At 43.9% G+C, this 21,919-nt stretch overlaps 1 protein-coding gene across 3 annotated transcripts; it reads right to left on the bottom strand.

The window, feature by feature from the left end:
• Window positions 1–852: 852 nt before the first annotated feature.
• LOC139409103 (zinc finger RNA-binding protein-like) lies at window positions 853–21,213 on the bottom strand. Of its 3 annotated transcripts, none has more exons than XM_071153801.1 (19): window positions 21,098–21,213; window positions 16,208–16,466; window positions 15,915–16,029; window positions 15,434–15,652; window positions 14,960–15,264; window positions 13,916–14,101; window positions 13,466–13,685; window positions 13,161–13,315; window positions 12,947–13,066; window positions 10,819–11,000; window positions 9,907–10,033; window positions 9,531–9,742; window positions 6,812–6,983; window positions 5,476–5,650; window positions 3,951–4,039; window positions 3,638–3,733; window positions 3,420–3,531; window positions 3,011–3,108; window positions 853–2,731 (listed from the first exon to the last, which is right to left on the bottom strand). In XM_071153801.1, exons 1-19 carry the CDS (start codon window positions 21,148–21,150, stop codon window positions 2,552–2,554), a joined length of 3,075 nt encoding a protein of 1,024 aa, XP_071009902.1. In that variant the 5' UTR covers window positions 21,151–21,213; the 3' UTR covers window positions 853–2,551. The 3 variants fall into 3 exon arrangements, with proteins under 3 accessions (XP_071009902.1, XP_071009904.1, XP_071009903.1); XM_071153803.1 differs by having other exon boundaries at window positions 10,855–11,000; window positions 21,098–21,205; XM_071153802.1 differs by having other exon boundaries at window positions 9,531–9,739; window positions 21,098–21,196.
• Between the last annotated feature and the right edge of the window lie 706 nt (window positions 21,214–21,919).

Genomic DNA, 21,919 nt, shown 5'->3' with positions numbered 1-21,919 from the left:
GATTAACAAGAAGTTTCTTTAAAATGGTGTATAATACTTGTATGTTTGAGGAATTTTAACTATGAGATTTCTGTTTGAATTTGGCGCCCTGCAATTTCACTGGCTGTTGTCCCACAAATCCCAGAGAGGTTAAGCAAATACGCATCTTCGAACACTAGGCAACGCTTCAATGATTATTCACCACCTTGCCTGGAAACCCGACATTGAATTCCAACATTTGAATCAGGAAAGTTTCCCCTGGCTCTACAAGCCAGAATGTTTAATCAAATTATATTTTAACGTACTTTAGCGGTTGTTAGTGTGGTTGGTCCTTTTGGCAGTAGAAATGTGAGACAACTTTTCAAAGCGCTGGTAGTGCATTCAGATTCCCATCACCTGAAACATGTGCACGAGTTCAGCAAGTATGCATGTATTTTTATTTTGTGCACATGCTTAAAAGAAATCTGAACACACTATCAGCACTTTGAAAAGTTGATGTAATTATACGTGTGGATATATTGGTCTCACATTCCTACCGCCAAAAAGTCCAACCGCATGAACAACTGGTAAAGTATGTTAAAATAAATGTATTCAACATTCTGGCTCAGAGGTTGAGAGAACTTTCCTGATTCAAACACTCATTTCTGCCATACGGAATTCAACTTCAGTTTTCCAGGCAAATCATTACCCACTTTAGCCCATCTGATTGCTGCACCCTTTATAGTCAATATACCAGAGGGGTGTGATAGGATACAATTGCTACTTTGTGGAAGCCCTGACCATTTTTTCAGTGGCATATGAATGGAAAAACATTTTACAAGGTGTGGAATGCAAGTTCTGTCAACATCAAAAAAAATTCACATAATCAGAAAATTAGACCATGGGTTAAGTCTTTAATATTCATCCTTGGTATAAGGCGCCACTACAAAGAAATTAAAATATTAGCGCAACGTTAACTCTCCGTTCAACAATACAAATTCAATTGCAACATCCTCCAAAGATAACAAAAGTTAAAACGGTGCTGCGCAGATGCTCTTTGTAAATAAAATCAATGAAAAGCACAATCTGCTTCTTACAAAACCTTAATGCACAAAGATACAGGATGTGAATAAGATCTTCAAAATGTTGCATGATCCAGTTTCGTTTAAAAATGTTTCCCCCTTTAGAACCTTCAGTCCACAGATATGACATTTCCTAGACACAAAACAATGCAGGCACAAGGAAGAAAGTCTAAAGACTATTATCCCTGGATTATTTCAGTAGATATCCATACTTTAGTTCTCGCTCAAGACATTTTCCCCCAGTAACACAAAAGACAGATTGTTAATAGGCAAGTTTACACGATAAATATATGGCTGCATATAATATCAGTCATTTTATAAGTGCTTCATTCCCTCAGCATGCTAGACTTAGACTGTGCAACATACTGTATGAGCTATCAGTCAACTCCTCTTAGACAAAACATTTTCTATTACCCAGTGATTCCCTTAAGTGTTTTGTGGCAAAAACAACTTGTATATAGCAGATTTTTTTTTCTTTCACGTGTCCTGACAAATGTGTAGGCCTTTATAGACTATACGGAGTGCTTTTCAAAGAGCAATGTTTTCAAAGTGTTTTTCTTTACATTACAGCTTTAGAATTTGAAATGTGTCATTGCCTGCGATGTAGGCACAATGAAATGTACATTCTTAAAACATACTTTAATTGACCCATGTCTTTGTATTTAAAACCTCCTGAATAACAGGGCTTCCCCCGGGCCCATCAGCAAAACCCACCCTCATCTACAGAACTCATCTCAATTCATGCACCTAGATGAGGAACTCCTGCAGTCTTCGGTATATAATAAAACACTTGAACTAGCCTGTGCAGTATAGGATTAAAGCTAGTCTTCAATAAGAAAAGCAGGGGAAAAAGCTAAAAGAGCTTTGTTACAATGTAGGTATCCATGTAAAAGTACTTACAGTACATAGAAGACAATGGTAAGTAACAGTGGTTCGTACAGGTACTGAAAATGGGAGGGCTTCAGTAGCTGAGTGGGCAAATATTCTGGAAATGGAATGATTCAATCATTTAGCCTGGTTCCAGATCAGTTTGTGCTTTAGCAAACTCCTGACGATCGTTGACTCCTCTGACAATCGTTTTCATGCCATAAATACACGAAGAGGACTTGGACTGAAGCACATGCAGATCTGGGATTAGGCTATCAGTCATTAGCTCCTTAATCTCAGTCAGTCAGTGACGTTAAAGTCAATTTTCAGCACGATTTGAAGTACATCTACAGTATGTTACAGTACAGAATGCATGGGAGAGAATTATAGTAAATCATCTTTACCTTTCCCCTCCCGTTCTCTCCTCCCTCTAGGGGAGGCAGAAATGTTACAACTAAGTCAGTTATATTCATATAGATTTTGAGAATAAAAATAAACGTAAAGGATGTGACATTCTGCCAGTATAGACTACTAACCTGCTCTAGCCTGGGTGCCAGTCCGTTTCTGCATTACTCCCCTATCATTCTTATGCCAACAGAAGCAGAACCAGGCGGGCGCCCAGGCTAACACTGCTCTGGGAGAGATCAAGCATCCACCTCTTCTGCATCCTCCTTCTTGTCTTTCTTTCCCTCCCCCTCTCCTTCTCCCGTCTCGCTCCCATCCCGTCTGCGCTTGCGGTTCCGAGCGCTGGCCTTGGACGCCGGCAGGGAGTCCATCCCCAGAACCTTGTGGATCTGACGGAACGCCAGCAGTCGCAGAGCATGCTGAAACCAGAGAAATGCGAGGAGAAGTGGATCAGTGGACTTCAAACACATTCCGTTCTCACACATATCAATAGGTGGAGTGTAACCAGAGCTAGCACTTATAACTAAGGGGTTAAGTTAGGTGGATCTGTACCCATATAGTTTATCCATGACTTCTTTACAGAAATCTGTATTCAACGTCTTCTGTATGCCGCCCCGTTTCCCAGTCTAAGGTGGTAGACTTCCAAAAGTTACTGTTGATTATGCCCAATCACATGGTGAGTGTGGTAGTGACAGTACCTGCGCGCTGGCAGTAATGTCTTCCCGGGCTTGCTTGGTCATGCTCCCCAGAGCATCGGTTTGGGCTTTCTCACAGGGGTCCAGCAGCCCAGGACCGTCTGAGAGAAGGAACACAAATCACTCAAACTGCTATATATAGACTACTGCTACATTATTTATATTGTTCCACTCACTGCTTACATACCACCGCTCTGAACAACTTCTGCTTCAAGATTGTAAAGTAACACTGCTAGCTATGTATACCGCTGACAAAGCACACTGTACAGTTCAAAATGCAAGTTTCCCCTGAATGACCTGTAGGACGCACTAGAGAACAAAGAGGGTCCAGGTCAAAACAACTGCAGTAAATGTGGAGTGAGCGCACCCTGGCTAACTAATACTAACAATTAATACTGTCAAACTCCCTCACCTGGCAGTAGGATGCCCGTGGCGATACACTCCAGGACCCTACGCATAGCTTCCCCTGGGCTGAGGGGCCCTGTGGCACTGCTGATGGCCTTTTCTACCAGCAGCTCCATAGCCTGAACACAGGGAGTTCACACATACCACGTAAGACACAATTAAGAACTAACGTCAATTAGCTTCGTAAAAAAAAAAAGAAGCTGAACAGAGACAGAACATCCTCACCCAGGCTGGCATCTTGCCCCAGGTTGGCACTCGCTGGCACAGATCACGTAACAGTCGAATGATGATCACACAGGACTGAAGACCGTTGGCACGAGCCTGTAGGTACCACACACACACACACCTGTTACAGTGCACTGTTTTACCTAGGCCCTGTTTATGGACCGTGTTTATGAAGATTCTGGGACTCAGTACTTAGGCGTAAGTCCCAGATCTGTTTGTGCGGTCTTGACAACTCCATTGCTGTCTTAGTCACGATCTGGGACTCGGGATACTTAGGAGTGAACAGGTTTGCCATTGTACATATTCTCTTTACCTGGAACCACTTGGCATGTCTCAGAGCAGCTAGGTATTCCAGGCACTTCCTTTGGTTCAGAACATCAGGAGGGTCTTTCTCAGGCACCCCTACAGTAGGAGAGGAACACACTGGCTCATTGATTACTGCTCTCACTCGTATGACTCTGTCCATCAGACCCACCTACAGTACTGTTTCACCCAGTTTCTCATGAGTTATGGGTAATAAGAGAGACAATGAAAGTCGGGAGGAAATATTAAGTGATTGCATTGGATGTGTTGAGTAACAAAATATGACAAACAGGGTAATTCAACTACTTTACCACTAATCCCTTCCATGGTAAGAAAATGTGCCAATAATGCATTCGATTTGGGAACTCAAGGAATTTTGATGTGGGACGTGTTAATGCATCCATTGCCATATCATGCTATTTATCAATAGACATATTGAAGTGAATAGTCATATGGAATGTCAAATGGTAACTCCTTAGTCATTTAGAGATGTAATTTCACAAGATAAGCTGCAGTAGCACAATGGGGCTTTCCATGTTCCATGTGGCAAGAGTCGTAGATGTTAGCGCCTCTGTTACAGGGGGGAATGCATGTACATACTGTATGTTTTGCCAAGGTCTGCTGATACAGGCGGACAAACTGATCAACAAACCCAAACAACAACTTAAGCAATGGGAAATATCAATTTTGAAACCTTTTCCAAGTACGGGTATTTACAGTGATAGAAAAAAGGGGAGATCAGCTCACATAGGTGAGGGAGTGTTTTGCATCTCACAATGGTTCTACGAGTAGGCCGCAATGCGACAGGGGTTTAACTGTATAGCAGACTAATCAATTCAACAATCTCGTCCCAACTTCAATAGAGACCATTGTGTGGGGATAGAATGACACTCCAACACCTTGTCAATCAATACTTTGATGATGCCGTTTCAGTTAACAGGGATGAGAGAGGTTTCATGGCACCTCTTAAAACCCCATTAGCAACTATTGACTAACTATTGATAAGATGATGAAAATTGACATTAGCCTAGATGGAGATTAATAGTAACAAAATGACATTTAAATTGATATCAAAAGTGATACAATTATTCCTGCATGTCATGTTAATGGAAGCACACTCATCCCTGGGCATTATCTTTGTATAGTTCATCACTTCCATTGTTTTTCTTGGTTTCCCCTGGGCATGTGTCCATAGACACACACACACACAAATGGCATAGAAAGGTCGGAGAGCCCTGCTTTAGATTTCCATATCGGACAAAGTAAAGTGGAAAACAGAGGGACTACTGGTACTGGAAATAATGGATAAATTAAAACAAGAGACAAATGAATGGGCGAGTCAATTCACTTCATACCTTCGAGGGCCGGGAGGGGAGAAACAAAAGTGTGATTCTACGATATCTACCACATTTGGATGAAAGTCTATGGGCTTGGTTAAAAGTCCCATTTTTTTGTTTTTTTTTTTGTTTTGAGTTTGAGTTTGAGCTTTGGAAGACACAGTGCATTTATTGGACTGAAAGCTTGGCTTCTCTAACCTTTCTCAGCCGCTTTGTCTCCTGCCTTTTCCTCCTTCTCAGGGGCAGGGTCCTCCCTCATCAGCGGCGAAGTTAGAGAGATGGTGACCTGCATTTTTGGCTCCTTGCTCGAAAAAATCACGATGTTGGCTTCCTCAGGGTGAGCCTGTACCTCATACTGATCTTCAGAAAATGTCTGCCGGTTAAAAGGACACTTTGGATTACTCACTACAGAGGGGGGTATCTTTTTGAACTGGGGGCGGGGTGGGTTCGTTTGATGGGGCACTGGGTTAATCTTAACTATGTATTTGGCCCTAGATATTCAAATAATTTCTCAATAGCTGCATTTAACTTTAAAGAAATGCCCATTTATAATCATCTTGTGGAAGTGGACAAATGCTTACGAGACAGTAATTCTATTAACAGTTTTTTTTGGGGGGGGGGGGCTTCATGTAACCTTAGGGAAGTACATGTTTAAATAAAGCCCCAGTCTCTGTAGGGTACAGGTGTCATGACTCATAACCAGGCAGTGGTACTAAAGATCAGTCAAAAGCACTTCTGATGAAAAACACTATTATACCAGAGGAAGGAAATGTGACACACCACAGTCTAATATACAAATTAAATTTGTTATAAGACCTGGGTTCAAATAGTATTTGGTTTCTTTCAAATGCTTTGGACATTTAACTGAACCTGCTGGAGTGCCAGATGTGAAAATCCAGCAATCATTTTTGTTGACGATTCCATTGTGCCAGACAAGCTCATAACGTAAATCAGGCTAAAGCATTTGAAAGAAAACAAATACCATTTGAACAAGTCTTTTTGGTATAGGTCCTTTCCTTGACTGTTTCTTCTTGAATAGTCTTGATGCCCATCTGTAGGCTAAATGTTGTGACCACTGGTAAGGCACAGACTGGTATTGTGTCCCATCTGCACTAATCTTGGCGTCTCAGGCACCACAGATGCAAATACACGTTTCACTGTTCAGAGGATTGCAGGTTTAGGAACTGAGCTCTGCAATACAGACAGAGGGGAAACCGCTCTCCTTGAATCATTAATGATACAGTGTTACCTTACAGTAAATTCATTTTCTAGTGTTGGTGCAGCCCTGATGACAACTTCATGACATGAAGTCAAGAGCTGTGGTTTGTCATTTGATTATGAAAATCAGACTTCCTCTTTTGACCAAATATAGCATCAAAGATGATCGGGAAAAGTCCCCAACTGTTCCTTATAACGGTTGACGTGTTATTTTCTGGTGTATAATCCAACAGCATGTAGAAAAACCACACCATCTCATACACAGTGGATCCCGAAAGATATGATTCCACTTAAGGGAAGATGAGAATTATCTTACCGTCAGTTCTTTGGGCAACTGCTCAGCGATGTCTTTCAGTAGAGAGAGGGTGGGCTTCTTGGCAGCCAGCAGGATGAGCTCCACGTTCCTGTCCCCATGGAGCAGCAGGCCCTTGGCCAGAATGCCAACCCTCATCACCCCCTTCAGCATACGGGCCGCCTGAGTGTCAGGTCTACACACCAGGGATCAGAGGTCAAGCAGGGATGGGTAAACAAAAATACACATCAGGCGGGGCCTCCCGGGTGGCGCAGTGGTTAAGGGCGCTGTACTGCAGCGCCAGCTGTGCCATCAGAGTCCCTGGGTTCGCGCCCAGGCTCTGTCGTAACCGGCCGCGACCGGGAGGTCCGTGGGGCGACGCACAATTGGCCTAGCGTCGTCCGGGTTAGGGAGGGATTGGTCGGTAGGGATCTCCTTGTCTCATCGCGCACCAGCGACTCCTGTGGCGGGCCGGGCGCAGTGCGCGCTAGCCAAGGTTGCCAGGTGCACGGTGTAGCCTCCGACACATTGGTGCGGCTGGCTTCCGGGTTGGAGGCGCGCTGTGTTAAGAAGCAGTACGGCTGGTTGGGTTGTGTATCGGAGGACGCATGACATTCAGCCTTCGTCTCTCCCGAGCCCGTACGAGGGTTGTAGCAATGAGACAAGATAGTAGCTACTACAACAATTGGATACCACGAAAATGGGGAGAAAAAGGGGTAAAATTCAAAAAAAAAATATATATATATATAAATAAATAAAATACACATCAGGCTACATGCTAAGGTTGAGCGATGTCTGGAATGATACATTGTCCTGTCCAAACATCGTTGATATACATTTGTATCGTCTACGCGTTGCTCAAAGAGGAGTCAATTGGCGGGAAGAAAGCAATATAAAAGACACATTGCTAGGCCTAAGCAGTGTTAGACCTACTTCTTTTTTTATCTAGTCTAGGCTGCATGATTTTCAAATTGGTAGGTCTATGATTCATATTAGCCTACCTTTTAAAAACGAATATTATAGCCATATCAAGTGTAGGCTAATTGGTTATTTCATCTTGATCTGGGTAAGCGCATTTGCAACATTCTTCCATTAAGCTACTTTCCAACAGTTTGACTGTAAAAAAAAAAAAGAAAGTATGTGATGGCATTTCACTATAGTTTAGTCTGCCTTACGCTAAATCAGAAAAAAACTATGGCTTATTTGGTGGGAATGAAAAGCACGTCTTCGCCTGTTTGGCGGTCCTTTGGTTTCAGGCCGAATGATAAAAGGTGAGCCAGCAGACCTGACCAAAGTCACTTGCAGAATATGCAAGTATGGAGAGACTACAAACCTCTGTCAACATTTACACATCCATCTTCCTACGGAGTTTGCTCCTCTTGGACAGAGAAGGTGAACATGCTGGTGTTCCTTGCCAGAAACCTTTAGGTAGGCCGTAGATGTGGTCAAAACAACTAGACCTAATGGTTCCTCGTTGCACTTCATTTAATTTGAAATGCCTATATTCAAAGCTGAAATAGGATAAGCTAAAATATTCTGTCAAACCTTGAAAGACTTGTTTTTTTTGTACTAATTTCAGTTATTTTTATTTAAATTTTTTGTCTACTTTATTTTGTAACTTAGGCTTATATTTAGGATTTGTATAGTTCAGTAGGCAAAAGGCATATACTAATAGGCCTATTCGTTATTAGCATAAGCCAATGTTCATTCAAGTTTTATAAAGAATGTTATAGGCTAAATCATTTATTTGATCTGATTGTGCATTTATATAAGTCAACAACAATCTGTAAGCTATTTGAAACACTTTTGTTCCAGCTTATTGAAAGTGCTGCTGTGGGAGCTTATGCCCAATTGCCCATTACACAATTCAAGGACAGTAACAAAGACTTCAACAATATTATACATATTCGTTAATACGTTTAAACTTCTCAAAGTACCTTTCACTTCTACTTTTACTGACAGCCTGTGTGTAGGCCTATATTATTGGCTTTTTGGTTTGCAAGGAGGGATTTTCCGACGGCGAAGTTGATTTTGCCCACACTAGTCAAGTAAAGCTGAAAAGTACCAGGTTTGTATAAACTTCCTATTTGATTGGTTCAACTTGCAATGGTTTGTTCTCCCTCTCATTATTACTATTATGTTTTTATGTAGGATATTCACAAAAAAAATTGATGGAACGCTGTTAGACCTATAGATTCATTTGATGGTTGATATTGAAATAGTAGGCTAGTATGCTTATGCCAACAACTCACATTTTAATTGAATGGGAAAATGGGGAGAAAGAGAGAAATCAAGATTTTAAAAACAATAAGCCAGATAACGGAGTGCCCACTGCAAAAGGCCCATGATCATCTGACGGAGGGGGGTGGACAGACCTTACCTGACATTTTTGCGCAGATTTGGTGCTCTCTCTACAATCTACATTGTTCTCTTGCATTTTGTGAATAGTCTAACTACCACATATGTATCAAAATGTATTAGGCTATGGCAAATAGGAAATAGGCCATTTGGCATGTTGTCCTGCAGTGTGCTCACAGACTCCGGAGGAGCAGACAAACTCAAATATATAAAAAAATGTTTGTGTGACATCACGATGGCTGTCAAACATCGTCGATAGACGATGCAATCCTGAAAGCTCCCCCCCAACCCTACTACACGCCGATGGCCCACACCAGGAGGGAACAGCATTACAGAACATTCCAATAGAAAGGTGTGCACTAGTACAGACCCATACAGCTCTTACCCTTTCTCGCCAGCATCAGCCTCTGTATCAGTCTTAGGAGCAACAGCGGGGGGCTCTTTCTCCAGCAGGGAGTCAGACACCAGTTTGAGGGCTCGCTCAGAGTGGGACACAATCCTCTGCACCGCCTGCAGCTCCTCCTCCACAGGGTAGACGGTGGAGTGTTTGGCCATGATGTGGCGGTCGTCTGGGGAGTCCGGCCGACGCACGGGCTGCTAAGGGGAGAAGAGAAGAGCTGAATAGAACCAGTTTCTCTCTACAACGAAACACGTCTGGAAACAAACTGAAAAGCTAAATACATCAATCCTGGTTGCACCAGTTTTCCCTCAAGTGATCAAGTTCACATAGACCGAACATTGATTGAATCATTGATTCTCACCAGTAGGGGTGGCACTGGCATGCCAGGCCGGCTCATGAGTGGAGGGGGGGGCATCCTGCGTCTCTGCTCCCCCCAGTATAGCTGATCCTCCTCCATCCTCCTCCAGTACATGTCCTCCTCATAGCGCCTGGCAGAGGAGACAAATACAGCACAGGATTATTAAAATATTCAGACTGGGTAGATTTTTCTGCTGAGTTATCTGTTGATCAGGAGTTATAAGACATATTTGAGACTGTTGAAAGGTATTTGGCCAGATTATGCAGGGGGATTCAAGAGTTTTCAGCACTTAAGATGTTGGGTTTCAGAACTATATGGGTAGTGGACTCAGCAGCAGGGTTCCCCTGCTCTGCCTTCTTCTGAAATCATCTCCAAGAAAAAATAACTATAGGGAGAAGTTGCCCCTAAGCACTGCTCAGACCTTAAGAGATTTTGGCAATTAAGCCCTTTTTCAGTTGAACTCATCGATAGGGTTTTTTATTTTATCTCTGCGTGCAGTTTAAAAGGCAGTTAAAGGTAGTTTCGCAAGCCATTGCTAACGAGCATTAGCGCAATGACTAAGTCTAATGACTAAGTCTATAAGTATAGCTATAAGTATGTGCAATGACTGGAAGTCTACAGGTACAGCTGTACATGCTAGTTAGCAATTTCAATAACACTAGTTAGCAAATCCCTTCAAACTGCACGCAGAGAGATACAAATGGTATCCATCTGACTTTGGGTAAGTAGAAAAAGTGCGAGATTTTGGCAATTAAGCCCATCTGTTCAACCCCAAATGGATGACAAGGATTTTTGGGGCGAGTAAGCTTGATCCTGGATCTATGCCTAAGCAAGGGCTCTGACCTCATCTCTGTGTGCCAGCTGCTGTCTGGCTCTGACATCATCCCTGTGTGCCAGCTGCGGTCTGGCTCTCACCTCATCTCTGTGTGCCAGCTGCTGTCTGGCTCTGACCTCATCTCCAAGTGCCAGCGCTGCTCATCATCCCTCTGTCTCTTCAGCACAGCCTTCTGTTTCTGTTTCCTAAGTTTGCCCTCCTGCAGTTTCCTGGCCCGGTTACTGGGCTTGATCTCCACCGGCAGCTCTGGGTTCACCTTCTTCTACAAGAGGGGAATGAAGGGATAGTAACAATGTCAAGAGCTGTCATTCATACAGTAGCAGTCAAATGTGTACACACCTACTCATTACAGGGTTTCTCTTTATTTTGACAATTTTCTAAATTATAGAATTATAGTGAAGACAAAAACAATGAAATAACACATATGGAATCATGTAGTGTTAAACAATCTAAAAAGTGTTAAACAAATCAAAATATTTTTACATTTGAGATTCTTCAAAGTAGCCACCCTTGCCTTGATGACAGCTTTGCACACTCTTGGAATTCTCTCAAACAGCTTCATGAGGTAGTCACCTAGAATGCATTTCAATTAACATGTGAGCCTTCTTAAAAAGTTAATTTGTGAAATTTCTTCTTCTTAATGCACTTGAGCCAATAAGTTGAGTTGTGACAAGGTAGGGGGGTATACAGAAGATAGCCCTATTTGGTAAAAGACCAAGTCCTTATTATGGCAAGAACAGCTCAAATAAGCAAAGAGAAATGACAGCCCATTATTACTTTAAGACATGAAGGTCAGTCAATATGGAAAATGTCAAGAATTTTGGAAGTTTCTTCAAGTACAATCGCAAAAACCAAGCGCTATGATGAAACTGTCTCTCATGAGGACCGCCACAGGAATGGAAGACCCACAGTTACCTCTGCTGCAGAGGACAAGTTCATTAGAGTTACCAGCCTCAGAAATTGCAGCCCAAATAAATGCTTCAAGTAACAGACATCTCAACATCAACTGTTCAGAGACTACGTAAATCAGGCCTTCATGGTCGAATTGCTGCAAAGAAACCACTAAAGGACACCAATAAGAAGAAGACTTGCTTGGGCCAAAAAACACAAGTAATGGACATCAGACCGGTGGAAATCTGTACTTTGGTCAAAAGTCCAAATTGGAGATTTCTGGTTCCATCCACCGTGTCTTAGTGAGACATGGTGTGGGTGAACGGATGATCTCCACATGTGTGTTTCCCACCTTAAAGCATGGAGGTGGTGATGTTATGGTGTGGGGGTACTTTGCTGGTGATACTGTCTGTGATTTACTTATAATTCAAGGCACACTTAACCAGCATGGCTACCACAGCATTCTGCAGCGATACGCCATCCCATCTGGTTTGCGCTGAGTGGGACTATCATTTGTTTTTCAACAGGCCACCAAACTGGGTTAGGACTATTTGACCAAGAAGGAGAATGATGGAGTGCTGCATCAGATGACCTGGCCTACACAATCCCCCGACCTCAACCCAATTGAGATGGTTTGGGATGAGTCAGACAGCAGAGTAAAGGAAAAGCAGCCAACATGTGCTCAGCATATGTGGGAACTCCTTTAAGACTGTTGGAAAAGCATTCTATGTGAAGCTGGTTGAGAGAATGCCATGTGTGCAAAGCTGTCATCAAGCCAAAGGGTGGCTATTTGAAGAATCTCAAATATAAAACATTTGTTTAGCCCTTTTTTGGTTACTACATGATTCCATATGCGTTATTTCATAGTTGATGTCTTCAGTATTATTCTACAATGTAAAAAATAAAGAAAAAAACCTTGAATGAGTAGGTGCCCAAACTTTTGACTGGTACTGTACATTCACACATTGTCACACACACACACCTAGTGAGTCGTAGGCTCTCAAACTGAGAAGTATGCATATAGCCATCATGCAAATCAATTATAATTTGATGTAAATTACATAGTTCAACTGATGGCCAAATGACAAGGGGGCTACAGGACATTGCAAGCAATTTCTACATCCTGCCTAAAAGTCTGCCATCTAGTGGTGATAGTTTTGCTGTGACTTGACATACACTTGTACAACAGGTCAAAGAGTTCAATGCTTACGTTACAGTCAATTCATTTTGCCAGTACAATAAGTACATTGTAGTACGTAGCGGTTAGCTCTAGAAACACCTTGCACAAATGTTTCGCTATATGATGCACTTTCTGACCTTGTACTGCAGCCGGTGCCTGCGTCCCTTTAGGTGCATGTCTTTAGCGTTGGGGTCATTGAAACTGCATTCACAGAGTTTACAGTGGAAGCGAATCACCTTCCCATCATCATTACGCACCTTCCCATCATCAAAATGGAAACTTGCATTAGAACATACCATATCCTTTGCATATTTTACAAATGATTAGTGAATCAAGAAAAACAACTCCTACCTCCTCCACATAGTCATGTCCCACAGGCTGGACGTCCCCCTGCCCCCCCACTCCTTCCCCGTCCTCATCGTCACTCGTGGTCTCGCTCTTAGAAGCGGTTGCTAACTGCTTGTCCTCATCCACCTTGGCTGAAGGAGGGGTGGCCAGCTTGTTGGCTGTCAAGAGGAAGGCCAAATATTAGTATGGTGCAACTTAGTGTAGTTTGAGTCCAAAATTACTGCTTCAATTATCCATCATTGGTTTAATCTGTCAGCACAGATATCATAATCACAACTACTAAACACAGATTTCTTGGGAAGATTTACCAAGAAGGGTTATTTTGGGTGTGATTTGCTTCTTCACAGGTGCTGGGGCCTTGACGGCGTTTACGACCACCGGTTTGGGTGGCGCTACAGGGGCAGTTGACGTGACGACAATAGGGGACGTCTTCCCAGCGGTCGACGTTGAGATAATCGGAGCATTGTTCACCAAAATGGGTTCAGTTGAGGGTATAGGTTTGCCTAGTTTGGTGTGGAGCTTCACCACCTATACAGGGTTAAGGGAGATAAATAACACAAACCATTGTGAGCTGGGATATCACATAAATACCTGATTAAAAGTGGTACACTAACGAAACACCAACATTTACAACTATCACAGAGCTGATCTAGACAAATTAACTAGCTAAACAGGGCTTCAATTAGCTAGCTAAACAGGGCTTCAATTAGCTAGCTAGCTGCCTGATGTTTATCTTCCTGTCAGTGCAGCTGTGCTACCTTCTGGTGCTTGGCCCCTCGGATATGGGCAGCGTACGCGTCTACGCCAGTGCAGGCAACGTCACATAGTTCACAGCGCAGCTGGGTCTGAATCCCCCGGGGCCCGTTGCTCCCCACCGCGCTGCCAGATTTCAGAGCAGCCTCCTTCTTCTTGTGCTTCTGGCCCTCGAGGTGTTCCCGGTACGTCTGCAGAGAAAACCATTCAACAGTTAATTCAACATACCTAGAAAAACAAACCTGCAAAAAACATTGAATGTCAACCCTGGGTTTCTACAGTATGTCTCATCTTAGGCACATTACATGTTCTGCCTGCGGCTATGGAACCCTGACCTGTTCACCAGATGTGCTACCTTGTCCTGGACCTGCTGTTTGACTCTCTCTCTACCGCACCTGCTGTCTCCAACTCTGAACTGACATGTACTCCTGAGGTGCTGACCTGTTGCACCCTCTACTACCACTGTGATTAATATTATTTGACCCTGCTGGTCATCTATGAACGTTTGAACATCTTGGTTATGTTTTTATTTTACCTTTATTTAACTAGGCAAGTCAGTTAAGAACAAACTCTTATTGTCAATGACGACCTAGGAACAGTGGGTTAACTGCCTGTTCAGGGGCAGAACGACAGATTTGTACCTTGTCAGCTCGGGGGTTTGAACTTGCAACCTTCCGGTTACTAGTCCAACGCTCTAACCACTAGGCTACCCTGCCGCCCCAATGTTCTGTTATAATCTCCACCCGGCACAGCCAGAAGATGACTGGCCACCCCTCAGACCCTGGTTCCCTTTCAGGTTTTTTCCTAGGTACAGCCTTTCTAGGGAGTTTTTCCTACCCACCGTGCTTCTACATTGCTTGCTGTTTTGGGTTTTAGCCTGGGTTTCTGTATAGCACTTTGTGACATCGGCTGATGTAAAAAGGGATTTATAAATACATTTGATTGATGTTAAAATACTGTAAATTCAGTTGACTCTGTAGTCGTTACGTCCGTTGCCAACAAATGACCTGTCCCTCTCATAACGTATCACCCAGACAGTTCACCACTACCTGCGGGCCAGCACAGCTGATCTTGCAGATGTCACAGTAGTGCAGCTGGGGCTGCTTGGGTGGCCCTTTGGGCTTCTGCAGCCTGTTCTGGTGGAACATGGGCTTCTTGTAGGCGTTGACTGTGGGAGCAGTCACCATGTTGCTGCCCGCGTTGCTCCAGGAAGAGCTGGTGAGCTGCTTGTGAGGCAGCTGCATGGACGGCTGGGGCTGCTGGGGTGGCGGCTGGGGAGCAGGCAACTGTGCAGGTTGGTAGTAGGAGGGGGTGGAAGTGTAGCCACTCGAGTCATAAGTAGAGTAGCTGATGCCTAAGGTGAGAGATGGAGAGTTGAGACGGGGCAGAAGGGGGGGGGGGTCACACAGTAAAAACACATGCTGTGACAAATATGCAAGCTGTGCCTGCTTGAATTTCACAAGGGTTGATCCTGGCGCTAAATGTGGAGCTCTGGGAGTGTGGGAAGAAGCTCTCTATCTTACCCGAGTAGGAGGTGGCAGCTGTGGAGTTGAAGGAGGAGCAAGGGGTGTAAGACGAGATGGGAGTTGGAGGCTGCTGAACACTGGTGGACACTGGGTAGATGTTATAGCTGGTGGACACTGAGCTAGCGGGGGCCAGAGGCTTTAAAGCTGTGACCTGCCTCTGTGGTGGAGGAGGCTGGCTGTACACTGTGCTGACTGGACTGTAGCCACTCTTCACACCTACAGGGAAGAAAAATAAATCATCAACAGTGTTGTTAAACAGGCTTGGCTCCAGTTACACGACATTCAATACACAGACTTTTGCAGTATACCAGCAGCCAAGTTCTTTTGCACAATAGTATGTTCTCATGAATAGTGTATAAAACGATGTATTCTCTCTCATTCAGAGAGAACCTTTCAAATGAATCGGTGGCTCTTGCATTGCAGTGTTATGATTGTCTGTGTGGGATTACGCATGGGAATAAGGTTGGCAATGACTCACCTGTCTGGTAGTAAGCTTCTGTTGGTGTCCGCTGGGCTGGAGCTATACTTGTCTGGTAGTACTGCTTAGTCTCATAACTAGTGACTGCAGGTGGGCGTCCGTAACTGTAGTTATCCTGAAAGGTTGTTTTACAGAGTAAAACATGCATAGCAAAAAAAAAGTGTATGCAAAACAGATTGTGACTTGAACATTCTAAAACTCTCCCCAGGTACTTGCATTTATATACAATAGCTAATAGATAAAACACGACGACAGCACGCAACGGGATGCTAAAGAAAGGAAATGGAACTGACCGTTTCGGTGTATACCGGTAGCTGGTACGCCTGTGGGGTGGTGGTAGGTTGGGGCGTAGGGTCCGGCTGCCGATAGCCATAATCTGGGGGGGCAGGGTGGGTCTGGTAGGCCGCCAGGTAGGGGGCAGAGGCCACGGGCCTGGCTGCTTGTGCAGGGGCAGGGGCATAGGAGGCAGTCACTGCATGGGCCACGGCAGGAGCCGGCTGAACACTGTAGCTGGCTGTGGTGGGGTGGGCAAAGGCCGGTGGAGGCTGAACGCTGTGGTGACAGAGACAAGATGGAGAAGTTGGAGTGAAGAATGAGGCACATTGTAAACAGAAAATGCTCTGTCAAGCCCATCCCTACATGGTAAGTGTGTTGTCTGAGTACTGTACAACTAGGCTATTTCCTGTAGTCAACATTATTTTTCTCGTCAAGCACTGTTGCCTACCGAACATGAACATTTCATAATGTGGATTTAAAAACTTGTAGAAGTTTGAAGCTAGCATCTTCAACCAAAAGATAACATTTACAAACAGCATCAACTGTGGCTGTCTAGAGACAGGCCATCTATTAAATAGGATCATGCTTGATGCATTTACCTACAGCACACGCTGCCCTGATTTGTTGAGCCCCCTATTTACTGAAACACCAGTTTAAGTTAAACAATTACTCAAGGATGAGTCCTGAAAGAACTCATCACCTACAATACAGAAAATACTGCGCAGACTACGACGCTCTACATGAAATCAATTTCCTGCAGAATATGCAATGCCAAAAGGATGACCTTGCAAACAAAGCAACAGCATCACAATCCATGCTAATGATAAGGCTAACAGACAGCATTCCCAACACAGGTGCTCTAAAATCATGTGTCAGCATTTTGTCTGGAATAACCCAGCTTTGTTTCATGTGGGAAAAGGACATAAATGTAATGGATTATGGGGAGAATAAGCTCTCAAATTAAAGCTGCGAAAATGTTTAGGCTGTTCCTCACACTGTAGTGTACTGGTACACAACTACACACAAGGCAGACAATTCAAAGGAACTTGACCAAAGAAAGCAATGTTTCTATAAAAGTAGAGTGCAATGACGTCGACCGTCAGGTAGCATATGTAATGATCCCGATTTATGCACAAAAATAATTATACATTATTACTGTAATCAACATCATCAGCCACTGCTGCACCACTAGTTCAGAGGCATCAACTGAGACTGAAAGCTGTCACTCGAATCAATAATAGGCCTACAGCAGATGCAGAATGAGCTGGCAACTAGTAGCTCTAGGCTGCCATGTAAACATCTGGGAATAGTGTTAATGTATGGTGGTGATGGTTAAAAACAAAGTATTCTGACTGTAAAATAGGTTGGCAACATATTTCTAGGTTGCAGTTTTTGAGTTTGAAGCAGCAAAGCATCCACCCTTCTGGAATGCAAGGGTTACTGATCTGGTTGGCTGATAATACATTTGACATCTTAGTCATTTAGCAGACGTACTTATCCAGAGCGACTTACAGTTGTGAGTGCATTCATTTCATTAAATATTTTTCTAATTACTGGTCCTTGTGGGAATCGAGCCCACAACCATGACATTGCAAGCGGCATGCTCTACCAACTGAGCCATATGGAACATTATAGCCAAAACAAATATTATTAATTGTCACGGCTGCCAGGTTCACTTGACATGACTCTCTCTGGATAATGACAGTACACAGACACTGACATTAGGCAACAATTATTTATTTAGCAAGTAAAGTTAGGAAGAAGCTAGCTAACAAACTTGTCATTTTTCAAGGGGCAGCTCCTCCCCAAAAAAGCTTAACCGGATGCTAGTTAAGCAGGACGAATTTTGGAATGTTTACATTTTAATCATTTAGCAGACGCTCTTATCAGAGCGACTTACAGTTAGTGCATTCATCTTAAGATACTGTAGCTAGGTGGGACAACCACATATCACAGTTATAGTATGTACATTATTCAGAAAAGTCATGGCTACGAGGGACATTAGTCAAGTGTGAGTGCTAGTTCAAGAGAGGCTGCAGCATTCTGGATAAGTTGGTGGCACAAGCAGGGAGCCCAGCCAACAGAGAGTTACAGTAGTCCAGACGGTAGAGGACAAGTGCCTGGATTATAGAAATGATAGGAGAGATAGAAATGATAGGAGAGACCATGTGATGACATGACAGAGCTGAGTAACTTGGTGTATAGCAAGAAGAGAGGGCCTAGAACCGAGCCCTGGGGAACACCAGTACTGAGAGTACATGGTGCAGACACAGATCCTCTCCACGTCACCAGGTAGGAGCGGCCTGCCAGGTAAGATGCAATCCAAGAGTGTGCAGAGCCCTGAGAGGGTAGAGAGGATGATCTGATGGTTCACGGTGTGGCAGTGGATAGATCTAGGACAGGGGTACTGAAGTACTATTTGAGAAGGTCCGGTCACAAATTTCCTAGGTGGCAAAGGTCTGGATGGATAATGTAATTTCTCAGCGTAGTAACAAACCTCCACCTCACAACCCATTCGAACCCAAACTGTTCACACCCCTCTTGTTGGCAGAGAGAAGATTGTAGTTTTAAAGCAAATTTCCCACAATTCTACACATTGAGGCAGAGATTTTAAGGGCCGTTTTAAAGCTAATTTCATGCAATTCAACACATTCTTCCATGTCTTGTGCGTTTATATGCTAACAGGGGAGAGAGAGTCAGCTTTGGCAGTGCGGAAAGCCTCCTTGACACAGAGAAGTCTTGGTTGAGTGACCCGTCTTGAAGCCTCACTGGTTAAGGCCAAGAAGATCATTCTGAGAGATATAGCGACAGAGTTGGTCAGAGACTGGTGGAAAAGAGTTGCCTAGGGTTAGAGCAAGAAGCTTGAAATGTATAATGGTAGAAAGTGGCTTTAGCAGCAGATAGAGAGGAAGGGAAGGTAGAGAGGAGGGGGTGAAAGGATGATAGGTCCTCTGGAAGTTTAGTTTCCTTCATTTTCACTCTGCTGCCCGCAGTCCTGTTCTGTGAGCTCACAATGAGTTGCTCAGCTACAGAACAAAAGGGGCGGGCCAAGCCGGCCGGGAGGAAAGGGGACAGTGCGAGTCATAGGATGTAGAAAGGGAGGATAGTAGGGTCGAAGAGGCAGAATCAGGAGGGAGAAGGATTTAGCAGAAGGGAGAGATGATAGGATAGAAGAGGTGAGTAGTGGGAGAGAGAAAGCGAAGATTGCGATGGCGTATGACCATCTCGGTAGGGGCTGCGTGGCTATGGTTGGAAGAAAGGGAGACAGAAAAGGAAACAAAGTGATCAGAGACCTGGATGGGGTTTAAAGTGAGATTAGCATGTGAGCAGCCTCCTAGAAAAGATGAGGTCAAGTGTATTGCCTGCCCTGTGCGTGGGAGGGGATTGGGAAAGGGTGAGGTCAAAAGCGGCAATGAGGGGAAAGAAATGCATTGAAGGCAGACGTCGGGAGGTTGAAGTCACCCATTAGGAAGAGTGGTGAGCCATCTAGAAATTAGCTTATCAAGGTGTCAAGCTCATTAAGGAACTCTCTAAGGGCACCTGTTGGGCAATAGATGACAATGTTAAGCTTGAGTGGACAAGTGACAGTATGAAATTCAAATGAGGAGATGGACAGGTGAGTGAGGGAGGAGAAAATAGAAAATCGGTACTTAGGAAAAATTAGCAGCCCTGTGCCACCACCGCGGCAACAAGATGCTCTCGGAGTACGAGAAAATGTAGTCAGATGTAGAGCAGCTGGAGTACCAGTGTTCTCTGGGGTGACTCATGTTTCTGTCAGGGCCAAAAAGTCTAGGGACTGAAGGGCAGCATAGGCTGAGCAGGGTACACTAAATTAGAAGGGTTGCAGCCAACGGTTGGGGAGCGTCTGTAAAGCCTACATGTAGAGGAGCAGACTGGGATAGAACACACACAGTTGCTAAAATGACATCTGAAAATAACTAGGTGAGATACTCAAGTGAGAGAGGTGTGGAGCCTTCCGCTCTTTCCTTCCTCAAATAACTCAGTGGAGCCATTTTTGTTTCGGACCACAACAATCACAAATTGCCCTGCCCCTTAATCAAGGTCGATGTGTCAACAATCTGCAAGTTATGAGCAGTCAGCAGTTCACACACCAAGTGGCTACTGGGAAGAAGGGCAGCACTTAAAGTAGATGGCCCTAGCTAGCAAAAAGACAGCACTAGACAACAAATGAAAAACAATTATACTTCTCACTCCTGGAGAGATCAGGAGTCCTCTAGTTATATAAATGTGTTAGAACAAAACAACCCTCTACATTTATAACAAGGAATCATGTGGGCTCTATTCATAGGATCTCTATCTGCAACTGAACGGCCTAAAAATTTAGCATATTCGCCCAAAATGACTGCTAGTTTGAAGCTGACCAGGGGCATATTCATTACGCCGATTTTGTTGCAAAACGTTTCTTAAACGGAACGAAACGGGGGGGGACTATCTGAATTTGTCCAATAATATAAACTTTAGTTTTCGTTGCAAAACGCAACTGTTTGGACTAATGACTACACCTCTGGACCTCAATTTAACTAATTCGTATGTCCCTACCGCTAGGAAAAAAGCTAACTAGCTAGCCATTTTACTACACAAATATCAAGCTAGGTACAGTAGCTAGTTAATCATCTTTGCTAAACGATTGAGAGTTTGAGGTTTCATTATATTCTTAGTGCGAAGCTCTCCCTAGCCAGGCAAGAATGGAACCTGCTTTGATGCCTAACAGTAACGTTAGCTAGCTAACTAACTAATCTGGCTAGCATATCCATTGCACTCCCAAGGCCTCGAGCTAGCAATATCGCACCGGCAATGAGGCGTTTGGAGGCATACTCGTCGCAACAAGACCGGGCGACGACTCGGGATGAGTGCATGCTACCCATAGCCAGAAGCTATGTAATTACCTGTACTGCGGACCGGCACCATGAGTGAACCCATAATAATTGCTTGCAGCCATCTTGGCATCTACTGTAACCGGACCACCAGACGGGATCCGCTATCTGTCACGTGTCCGTCAGGTACCATTCGCGCGCACGCTTGGATATTTAACCACATAGACGTCACAGGGGCTATAAAACTGAAGCATCCGTCCAATGTTTTTTCACCGCCAAATGTGGTAGTGAGAGGAGGTCTAGTAGTGGGAGATGATGGAATTAGGTGAAACTGGGCAGACATTCTGCAAATGCTATCATTGATGAAACATCGGATCAAAAAATATATGTTCCCAAAACTAGAATATGTTACGAACACAGTAAAGTTTTATAAACTTCACGCTTTGCCAAAGTCGCGTTGCTTAGAATGAATGCAAGGCTGACTGAGTTTGTGCACACGCGCACTAAATAGTAGGCGTTCCCTACCGGAAATATGAAAATATATGCTACCACGAGCCAATACGATCTCGCTAGCTCATGCTTGGCTTTGCCCACCTCCTTGCTTGTTCTGCCCACTATGCTTCATTTGCTCACACTGTAAACGAGAGAGATGAACTGTCTTGGGTTAGTTATAGACATCTATTGATTTAACTCTAGAGGTGCTGACACAATTAATATTTCGTCGTTTGAAACGATATCTACAAAGTATCAATTTCAGTTCAAATCCATATAAGCCTAGGTATAGCCTACTGAACATTTATATTCTGTTTAAAAACTTTTCAAGCTGTGCAGAGTCCATCCCGACGCACCCGTCCTAGTGGAAAATTAAGCTAGTGGCAAATGAAGCGTGTATTA

Source organism: Oncorhynchus clarkii, chromosome 5 (assembly GCF_045791955.1).
Source record: "Oncorhynchus clarkii lewisi isolate Uvic-CL-2024 chromosome 5, UVic_Ocla_1.0, whole genome shotgun sequence".
NCBI lineage: Eukaryota > Metazoa > Chordata > Actinopteri > Salmoniformes > Salmonidae > Oncorhynchus > Oncorhynchus clarkii.
This window is presented reverse-complemented; position numbering and strand designations above follow the sequence as displayed.